Source organism: Cynara cardunculus, assembly GCF_001531365.2.
Source record: "Cynara cardunculus var. scolymus isolate 2C chromosome LG 4, CcrdV1, whole genome shotgun sequence".
NCBI classification, from domain to species: Eukaryota; Viridiplantae; Streptophyta; class Magnoliopsida; order Asterales; family Asteraceae; genus Cynara; species Cynara cardunculus.
This window is the reverse complement of record NC_037531.1, coordinates 13,326,583-13,338,023: the sequence shown is the minus strand read 5'-3', so window position 1 is coordinate 13,338,023 and position 11,441 is coordinate 13,326,583. Positions and strand designations below refer to the sequence as shown.

Below are 11,441 nucleotides of genomic sequence, written 5' to 3'. Positions count from 1 at the left end.
TTATCACAATGTATCACACCATTTTCCAACATATTATGATCAACACTAAATGTACCACAATGTAGCACAAATTGAGATTACTCTAGGGCTTAAGGCAATCGTCTCCGTCTCAAATACAGGAAAGTATCTTCACTATATTTGGATTCCAATTRAASAARAATATTAAYDTACAAAATGACCATCTTGCCCTTGTTCATATAATGTCATTAAATGACAGTAATTTATTTATAGAAATACATTAATTAAGATTCTTTTTAATCTTACCCATTGTTTATTATAATATATGGTTGAGATTGGTTCTCACAGTTACCACAAACAATTCAGTTCTCATTTGATTAAGCCTATATATATATATATATATATATATAATAGCAGTCAGTTTGGTCCAAATCATCCTAAAAAGGTTCCAGACTGCCAACCGACCGGACCGTCCGATTTTGCTATTTTTTAAACCAGACCAAACCGTCAAAAACGGTCCAATGTATTCAGCCGATTTGAACAATTCAACGGTTTTTTTGAACACCCCTAGATCATGATCTCTAATGTCTTGTATTTATTTATTTATTTATTTTGGGAGAGTTAGAATGGAAATTTTACGGTAGAGGCTACAGACACCGACGGGGGGCTGGGCCATGGTTATGTTTATTTACAAAACTCATCTTCACGCCTTCAGATCTAACACTGTTATAACACGCACTGGATCCATTCTCTGCAACTCTTTCCCCTCCCTCTCCCTCTTCCAAATGACTTCTGATCATCAATCTACTGCTCATTGATTCACCACAACCCCATCGATCCATCCAATTTAGGCTATTTAATTCTCAGATCCAAGGTAATTACGACGCACCTTCACAATCTAGGTTTTTTTTGTTTATGATGATTGAATTGTGAGTTATTTGATTTGGTTGTTTGATTGATTAGGGATTGAGAGAGAAAATGTTGACGAAGTTTGAGACCAAGAGTAATAGAGTGAAAGGTCTGAGTTTCCACAGCAAGCGGCCATGGATCTTGGCTAGCCTTCACAGTGGTGTGATCCAGCTATGGGATTACCGGATGGGCACTCTCATTGATCGTTTTGATGAGCATGACGGCCCCGTTCGTGGCGTGCACTTTCATCAATCACAGCCTCTTTTCGTTTCCGGAGGTTTGTTGGATTTGAATTGCATTTACATAACTTGAAATGCTCGTGAAAATAAGGTTCTTTTTATTCGTTAGCTGATCTATTCGGGATATTATATGCGTCGGTGATGATCAGACTTTGAACCTTGTTTTTGTGTTAATGGGACTGATCCGTTCATAGAAATTAGTGCACCAGTGTAAAGTTTCAGAAAAAGTTGTTTATGTTGTGACATAGTGATGATGATTGGAACTTCACATCCATATGTTTTGGGACATATGTATCGTTTTTGTTGCAATGTTCAAAATCTTATACCCATGGGAATGTTTTGGATCTAGACATGGACTTAAATGTGATCCAATGCACTGCAATGCGTATTAGCAACTGGTGTTTATAGTGGAAAATTAAGCTATCTTGAAAAATCGGAAGCATCTAATTTTGTTTTCACTTTTCTCTATACATATCTACGATTATGCTCACCAGCCCATGTCTTCTTTATATTGGTTAGTTCAAAGCCCTTACTCTTAAAGTGTAAGAATATTTAGGAATACCTTCTGTTCTGAATGTATAATCATACATGCAGGAGATGATTACAAGATCAAAGTATGGAACTATAAACTGCATCGGTGTTTGTTTACGCTGCTTGGCCATCTTGATTATATACGCACAGTTCAGTTTCACCATGAGAACCCCTGGATTGTTAGTGCTAGTGATGATCAAACTATCCGGATATGGAATTGGCAATCTCGTACTTGTATATCCGTTTTGACTGGGCACAACCATTATGTAATGTGTGCTTTGTTCCATCCGAAGGAGGACCTCGTGGTATCAGCATCATTGGATCAGACCGTTCGAGTTTGGGATATTGGTGCCCTGAAGAAGAAAACAGTTTCCCCTGCTGATGATATCCTTCGGCTGAGTCAGATGAATACAGATTTTTTTGGAGGGGTTGATGCTGTTGTGAAGTATGTCTTGGAGGGCCATGATCGAGGAGTCAATTGGGCATCATTCCATCCCACTCTTCCTCTTATTGTTTCAGGAGCTGATGATCGCCAAGTTAAAATCTGGCGAATGAATGGTATGCGTTTCAATATCTAATTTTTTTGTTCTTCAGTCAATATGTTTCTCAAAATGAACAGGTAGTTAGCAATGTCTTCTTTTATTTAGCAACTATGTTTATGCTTGATCTTATGGCCTGTTGAATTTGGAAATATATGGGGATGTGTATATTATCTCTAAGTGTCTACATCTAGAGGAATAAGAAAATAGAAACAAAAACGATACAAGTGGCTAACAGGAGATCGAGAAATGTAGGATCTGAATGTTGTGCATGGCTTTGTTCTTCCTTTTATGCTTTGATTAGTCTAGTTATCTTGTCCATCAATTTTTCATTTTTGGGCAATATCTGCTGTCTGGTGGCATGTCAATAGGGACTTTCAGTAAAAAAAAATTGTGTCACAGAGTGGCCTTTGGTCCATTGATATCATCTGATTCTATACCATTTAGGTTGTGAGTTCAAGTCTGTTTAGAAATATTCCTGTTACGGGTTTATGATCTGAACCATGAACTCCCATGTCCATGATAATGTCTAAATAGCTTTTTTTGCAGATGTTTATTTTAAGTAGTGTAAGGTTACTAGGGATCTTTTTTGGTGTTCTGTTTTTCCACTCTGCACCTGGCATGCCTATTCTAGAGTGAAGCAGTGTTCAGAGTCAATGAGTAGAAGTATCTTCTCTCGACGTATGAGGTGACAACCTCTTGCTTCAACTACTATCCACATTCCACCCTTTGTGTTCATTAATGGAAGGAAGAAAGTTTAGACAATTTTGAAACTGGGTGTTGTAACTTCAGTTGTCTATAACCTTGTGCCTGTATATCCTCATCCGCACTCCCGAGCCCTTGTAAAGCCAACAAGCTTTGGTACACTGCTGTTGCAGTATTGGTTACCATGCCTATATCTGCACAGTTGTCAGTTCCTGAACCAAATTGAGAATTACTATTACTAATTTTTCATAAAATATGAATCGAATTAACATGAATTGTATTGTAGACTTGCTTCTACTTGTTCTGAAATAACTTCATAAATGTAAAACAGAAAATGTAATCACGAAGTCATGTATAGACAAAAATATGCTAATCAAGATCAAGAGAGTGTTAACTTGTCCAATTAATTGTTCATTACAACTTCACCAAATACCAACCAAAAGACCTTTGCATTCATGTGGATGCTAATAAGTCTTGTTCAAGACACAATCCACAAAAACAACACGAATAAGGTAAGAAATCTATAGTAAATATTATTGAACAGACAATGTGATTTAATTTGCCAATGTGAGGGGGATTTGCAGGTGAAAAGGAAAATCAGATAGGATTCTTCTGGATTGCTGATATTATTTGCTCTGTTTGCTTCCTGAATCAACACAAATCGTATCGATTGCTGTTAGTCTAACTACATGCCTCTTAACTCCATGGTGGTATGCTATCCCCTTCTAAGAGAAAGAAAATGTGTAGGAAAGAATTGCAAGAGAAGACAAATTAGACAATTCATTAAAGCCGAGTAGGATAATTATACTGGCTTCTCATGAATACTTTCAATATGCTTTATCTTGCTCAACATCGGTTATTAGGTTGCTATTCATATAAATTGGCCATCATTGGGTGTGGATTGTGCAGTTGTGCACTGTCATGGTGTGGAAAAAGATATATTTCAAAGATTTATGTTGATGTTGGATTTTAATGATTGCTCTTAAATGTGCATGTTCAGGGTACTGCGTATTTGCTTTTGTTTTGCTTGTATCGTGTTTCTCCTTGAACAGACATAGCAAACATGCTAGTTCAATTGTTTGTTTGCTTCAAGAGTGAAACCTTTAAGAATGAAGTGTTTATCTGTTGTCTTACATTGTTACCAAGATACTGTGGGATGTTGAATCTAATTTACCATCCTTGGCTTTCAGATACAAAAGCTTGGGAAGTAGACACATTGAGAGGTCACATGAATAATGTATCATGTGTTCTTTTCCATGCAAGACAGGACATTATAGTATCAAACTCAGAGGATAAAAGTATACGTGTTTGGGATGCTACAAAAAGGACAGGCCTGCAAACTTTCCGCAGGGAGCATGACAGGTTCTGGATTCTTGGGTGTCATCCTGAGATGAACCTTCTGGCGGCTGGCCATGATAGTGGTATGATTGTTTTCAAGTTGGAGAGAGAACGCCCAGCTTTCTCTGTTAGCGGTGATTCCCTGTACTTCGTGAAAGACCGTTTTCTGCGGTTCTATGAGTACTCTTCTCAGAAAGACACTCAAATATTACCAATCCGTAGGCCTGGGTCTATCAGCTTGAACCAGGGTCCTAGAACTCTCTCTTATAGCCCTACTGAAAATGCGGTTCTAATATGTTCAGAGGTAGATGGGGGATCTTATGAACTCTATATCATACCTAAAGATAGTTTTAGTAGAGGTGATACAGTTCAAGAGGCAAAACGAGGAATTGGGGGATCTGCAGTTTTTGTGGCTCGAAATAGGTTTGCAGTTCTTGAGAAGAGCACCAATCAAGTGTTAGTCAAGAACTTAAAGAATGAGATTGTGAAGAAGAGTCCTCTTCCTGTTGTCACTGATGCTATATTCTATGCCGGTACAGGTAACTTGTTATGCAGGGCAGAGGATAGAGTGTTCATCTTTGACCTTCAACAGCGAATGGTTCTTGGTGACCTTCAAACTTCTTTTGTAAGATATGTTGTTTGGTCAAATGACATGGAGAGTGTTGCTTTGCTTAGCAAACATTCAATAATCATAGCTGATAAGAAGCTTGTTCACCGCTGCACCCTTCATGAAACAATCCGAGTCAAGAGTGGATCCTGGGATGATAATGGTGTGTTCATTTACACAACCCTAACCCATATCAAGTACTGCCTTCCTAATGGGGACAGTGGAATCATCAGGACACTTGATGTTCCGGTGTACATCACAAAGATATTTGGAAATACAATTTTTTGCTTGGACCGAGATGGGAAAAACCGCCCAATAATTATTGATTCAACTGAGTATATCTTCAAGCTATCTCTGCTGAAAAAGAGATATGACCACGTAATGAGCATGATAAGGAACTCAGAGCTGTGCGGGCAAGCCATGATTGCATATCTCCAGCAAAAAGGTTTCCCAGAGGTTGCTCTCCATTTCGTGAAGGATGAGAGAACTCGCTTCAATTTAGCACTTGAAAGTGGAAACATCCAGATAGCTGTTGCTTCTGCAAAAGAGATTGATGAGAAAGATCACTGGTATAGGTTGGGCGTTGAGGCCCTTCGTCAGGGCAATTCTGGTATTGTTGAATATGCATACCAGAGGACGAAAAACTTTGAGAGGCTATCCTTCCTGTATCTGATAACAGGAAATTTGGATAAATTGTCCAAAATGATGAAAATCGCTGAGGTAAAAAATGATGTTATGGGGCAGTTCCATAATGCTTTGTACCTGGGTGATGTCCAAGAGCGAATCAAGATTTTGATAAATGCTGGTCATCTACCACTAGCATATGCTACTGCTAAGACCCATGGATTGAACGATATTGTCGAAGACCTTGCTGATAAACTTGAAGGTAATGTTCCTTCTTTGCCCAGTGGTGGGTCTGCTTCTCTTTTGATGCCCCCAACTCCCGTCTTATGCGGTGGAGACTGGCCATTACTGAGGGTCATGAAAGGGATCTTTGAGGGTGGCCTTGACAATATTGGAAGGGGTACAAATGAAGAGTATGAAGATGCTGGTGATGCTGATTGGGGTGAGGATGTGGATATTGTGGATGTAGAGAACATTCAGAATGGAGATATCAGCATGGTGCTGGATGATGAAGAAGCACCTGAAGAAAATGAAGAGGGAGGTTGGGATCTCGAGGATCTTGAACTTCCTCCTGATATTGAAACCCCCAAAGCTACGACTGCTGCCCGCTCTTCAGTATTTGTGGCACCTACTGCTGGTATGCCCGTCAGCCAGATTTGGGTGCAGAAATCATCTCTTGCTGCTGAACATGCAGCAGCTGGAAACTTTGACACTGCGATGCGCTTGCTAAGCCGGCAGCTCGGAATAAAGAACTTTGCACCGTTAAAATCATTGTTTATTGATCTTCACATGGGAAGTCATACTTACTTGCGTGCGTTCTCATCAGCTCCATTGATCTCCCTGGCCATCGAGAGGGGTTGGAGCGAATCAGCAAGTCCTAATGTCCGGGCCCCTCCTGCACTCGTGTTTAATTTCCCTCAGTTGGAAGAAAAGCTCAAGGCTGGTTACAAAGCCACCACCACTGGGAAGTTCACTGAAGCTTTGCGACTTTTTCTGGGTATTCTTCATACGATTCCCCTGATTGTTGTCGAGTCAAGAAGAGAGGTGGATGAAGTTAAAGAGTTGATTATTATTGTGAAAGAGTATGTTCTGGGTTTACAGATGGAACTTAAAAGAAGAGAACTGAAGGACAACCCGGTTCGTCAACAGGAACTGGCCGCTTACTTCACTCACTGTAACCTTCAGCTACCACACTTGAGACTTGCCTTGATGAATGCTATGACTGTATGCTACAAGGCTGGTAATCTAATCACAGCATCAAACTTTGCCAGGAGGCTCATGGAGACCAACCCAACTGCAGAAAACCAAACCAGAACTGCCCGTTCAGTTATGCAGGCTGCTGAGAGGAACATGAAAGATTCCACACAGCTGAATTATGACTTCAGAAATCCATTTGTCGTTTGTGGAGCAACTTATGTCCCTATATACCGGGGACAGAAGGATGTATTATGCCCATACTGCAGTTCACACTTTGTTCTTTCCCAGGAAGGGCAGCTTTGTACTGTTTGTGACCTAGCCGTGGTCGGATCAGATGCTTCTGGTTTGCTATGTTCTCCAGCACAGATCAGATGATTCAAAAAGTAACCCTGACAGGCTTGCCAGCCTCAGTTCTTTGGGTAATCCTCTTTCTCTGGGTTTCTTTTCTTGCTGGATTTATTTATATGCTTTGTAGGGCGAATATGCTTGGTTTATTTAAGTTATATTGGGTCATTGCCATGCTTCTATGTTTGTGATGAAGCTTAGGGTTCTAATTCTCCTTTCCAAGACACAAATAATTATGTGATATGGGCTGCTAGAAACCCTGGAACTAAAACCCTGGTTTTCTTGTTTTTTCTTCTTGATATCTCTGTTTGATGTAGTTGATAGGATGGATCTGTTGATTTTGTCTAAGACAACCCTTATGTGCCTGTCATTGTTGAATGGTTTATTTTCCTTTTCCAGCCGTATATTTTTTTGCAACTCTAACGTATATCTTGTAGCTGGTAATGATATATGTTGTAGTCCTTGTATGTCTTGCTAGAAACTACTGTATGCTACTGTGGTTTTCTTTGTAAGTCCATGATCTTAAATCACTTGATAGTTGATACTGTTTGGGTAGAAAAAACAAAGAGTCAGGCCTCACCTTGTTTGAAATGACACTGATCACTTGAGATAAGTTTAAGGCAATACAAAAACCATGCTGTCAATAGTACTTCTAAATCCTTGCTATTATTTACTAAGATTCTTGAGAGTTGAGACAACATGTGTATTCTGTTTTGCTTTGTTCTTTTGTGACGTAGATATTTGGCCTTTTAATGGTAGGCTCTGATGCAAGGGTGTGGCTATATGCATCATCAATTAGGTACATCAAACTCGGGGATACAGCACACTTAATCGCTTATGGCATGGTCGGTATAAGGTGAGGGTATCCATATATGGTTGACCAAGTACTTGAAAGAAATTCATTGGGGTGCGTGGGACATGGTGGCTGGTTTGGTGGGGGAAAGTTGCATTTTTTTCAAAGAAAAGCATGGGAAGTGTAGGTTCTCTAAATACCCAATCAACAAATTTAAGGCTCGGATTGTAACTTACACCATCGAGAGAGAATCAAGAGAGGGGAAGGGAAATAGACGCAGGTTCTTTTGCTTTTATTTTCCTGATAGACGATTGTGAAATGTGTTGATTCTAGTTGCTATAGCAAGTGCTTCTCTGGTTCTTGGTCCTTGCAGGCACAATGAGTTCACCATTACTTCTCTGATTTCTTTCCTTTTCCATTTTACGTTGATTCATAAACACATTACACAACCCGATCCCTCTGCCTGTAGTTTTTCTGTATAATGCTACATAAAGCATTGCATCTATATGATCTCTTTAGCATTGCATCTATGGAAATCTTGCAAGGGAGTAAAGTCTATTTTAGCTTCTTGAGTCATGTTCCTCAAATCATCCAATAACCAAACAAGAGTTCTTGGCTTGTTTAACATCTTGTTAGATCAAAAGCTGAGAATCTGATTGCTTATGAGGTTCATCCATATGTGGCTCAATGTCATAATTCCAATTACATTTATGCACTCATCAAAAGACATTAATTAGATATTTCTATTATTTTATTTTCTTCGTTTGATATCTTTATATATAATAGCATACAGATAGCTCTGTCTGTAGTATGGGTACTAGTTCATACATAACTAGTTGTGGATATAGGATAATCGACGTAGGGTGCTTGAGGACATTTATACTTATGGCATGCTCATGATGGAAAGTGTGGTGGCAATATGTGAGCAAGATCAAATCAAAAACTTATAGTCCTAACTTTCATTGACTGAAATTGTTGAGGGCGAAATTTTATGGTTGTATAAGACTCCTCTTAAGCCACGCCAACTAATTTGCAACTAAAGGCTTGTTGTATTCTCCCTCTGTCCGGTAATAATTGCACCATTTGACTAGGCACACAATATAAGTGAAGAGTGTTGGTTCAAATGTTTAAAATACCCTTCAACAACTACAGTATAAAGAAATTTATGGACCCAAATCTATGTCAGGCCTGACTCTTTTCTTCCCCCAATTACAGTGAAATCGAAGTAGTTCCTTTTACCAATCTCAATAGTTTGATGTGTCTAGACAATATAGAAACTTTCTGTGCTGCGATTGCACATTTTTGTAACCTTTTTCAAAGATGTTAATGCAAATTTCAAATTTTTTTTTGTTTTGGGAATGCTTTGAAAATAATCATCAGCATATTAGTTTGCTTGAAATACAATTTATGGTTGATTAGAATTATTACGGGAGTACCTTGATACTTAAGGTTTTCACTCCTTTCTGTACCTCCATCTGTATCTACATGTTGTGCCTATATATTATAACTATGAAAAAATAGTTGTAGTCTGTAATTCTTAAAAATAAGTTAGTTGCATAAAAATCTTACAAAAAAACATCCTTACAGAAGTCCATGATTCTCATGTAACTAAAGCTCAAAAGTTGGAACATAAACCACAAACTTCCTTTGGTTAAAGTAAAAATAAAATGTGGTTTGGCCTTGCAAATCCATATCTGATCCAAGCTCAAAAACCCATCTTCTAGCCTACTTCTTCAACTCATCATGTCTTTGGAGTCATAGGAAGTTTTAGCTGTTTTAAGCTTTGCCATGAGGTTTGTTTCAGTTGATATATTATAGTGGTAGGTGAAGGTTAAGGATGATGCATTTTTGGGATCCTGTATGTTGGGTACACACACACACACACATATATTTATATGGTTGGATTTCAGTGAGAATGAAAGTTATAGTGAGAACGGTAAGAAGGGATCTCCACCCTTGGATCAATCCTAATTGAAGAGTTCCACTAGATCAACACTAATGAGAAGCAATGGATCAATTCCCTTCTAAAGTACACAATTCATGGGCTGGTTTGAGATTAAAAGTGTTCAAGGATCCAAATCCCTTCTTACGCTTGTCAACTTAACTCCTATTCTCACACGATCCTTCGTCTATATATACATAGGAGTTAAGGTGAGAAGCGTAAGAAGGGAATTGGACCCTTGATCACTTTTAATCTCACCCGCATCCACGAATTGCGGTTCTCACAAGAATTGATCTGGTGCATCTCATTAGTGTTGATCCAAGGGTGGAGATCCCTTCTCACCATAACTACTGGAACCAACTTCTTGTTGTTAAGTGTGTTCTATTATGGAATAAAATGCTGATATGTGGTGTGACCGACTTTTGCAGTGGTGGGGAATACTTACTGCAGATGGGTGGTGTTTTGTGGGATGTTTGAATATTTTTGGGTGATGGTGCTATTCTTGTATCTATCATGAGTAGGCAGGCAGCAGGGAGGCCAGCACAGTAAACTGTAGAGTAAATTTTGTTTTCAGATGTCTTGAAAGGTATATTGGGAATGGGAACATGCATGCCTAGGGTTCCATATTTTTATGTTGGAATATTTGTTCAACTACTACTGACTGCCTGCTTTAAGATGTAGTAGTAACCAATTAATATTTGCTTTGATTTCAGGTCTTGTTCAAATCACACATTTTGTATTTCTAGTCTTCCTCCTTCCTTAATAAACATAGGGGGTTTGCCATCTTTCTTTCATTAAACTAATAATTATGTCTCATAACTAAAATAATTAAGCAGATGTCAAAAACCACATACAAACTGATGGATGATGGTTCCACTACACTAAAATGAATGAAAATTTGATGCTAGTTTTCCCTTTTGTCTAAGGGGTTTATCTATCCCAACCCCTCGTCTGGTTTAAGTGTTTAGGCCTGGCCTGAAAAAGCCTGGGCCTGGTGAGCCCGAAGCCTGGTTTAGTCCAGGCATCAAAGCCTGATCAGGCCGAAAATTTCCTGAATTCTAAAGCATGCGCAAAAAGGTCTAGGCCTTTTGCATCTCGAAACTGTGAAGTCTCAATTTCATAAAAGTTTCTTGGTGGTTATAATCTATGTTTGAAGAGTGCTCCTCCGTGGAATCGAACCTACAGAAACTCATCAATACGATTGTGGGTTTGAGGATTAGAATGATGGTGCACAAAACTTCCGGTTGATCGAGTCCAGGTGCATGACATGGTTAGGATTAGAATGAGCTTCCTCTCGATTTGGCTTACAAGGAGGAAAAATAACACATAGGAGGGCCGTTCAATAATATTAAATAGAAAAAACGAACGAATTTACAAGAAAACGAAAGCTATAAATTCTGCAAGACGTAAAAAATGAGCCAAAGTATTAGTGTATTAATTTGTTAGTCCTTCAAAATTTACGAGTTCGAATCAAGTACAATATCAATTTTACTAATGAACGGTTTTAAGGTTGTAATCTTTACTCTTTTATTTAAAGTTGTCTGAAGTGTATGTGCACATTTGTAACCTTTTAAAATATTTTTATTTAAAAATAATTTTTTTTTTAATAATATTAAGTTTGTAATCATAGTTGATATATTAATAATTTATAATGTCCTTTATTTGAAAAAATAAGTGTTAATAGGCTCATTTTGACTCGTCTATTTTTGTCATA

General features: G+C 38.4%; 1 protein-coding gene across 2 annotated transcripts; it reads left to right on the top strand.

Annotated features, from left to right (window-relative positions):
• The first annotated feature begins 712 nt into the window (after positions 1–712).
• On the top strand, positions 713–10,464 carry LOC112511105 (coatomer subunit alpha-1-like). Of its 2 annotated transcripts, XR_003069066.1 has the most exons (6): positions 713–832; positions 922–1,144; positions 1,701–2,195; positions 4,072–7,066; positions 7,752–7,848; positions 10,156–10,464. XR_003069066.1 is itself a non-coding variant. In XM_025116546.1 (5 exons), the coding sequence occupies exons 2-4, from the start codon at positions 937–939 to the stop codon at positions 7,020–7,022; spliced, it is 3,654 nt and encodes a 1,217-aa protein (XP_024972314.1). In that variant the 5' UTR covers positions 713–832; positions 922–936; the 3' UTR covers positions 7,023–7,066; positions 10,156–10,464. The 2 variants fall into 2 exon arrangements, 1 of the variants encoding a protein (XP_024972314.1); XM_025116546.1 differs by lacking the exon at positions 7,752–7,848.
• Positions 10,465–11,441: the final 977 nt, after the last annotated feature.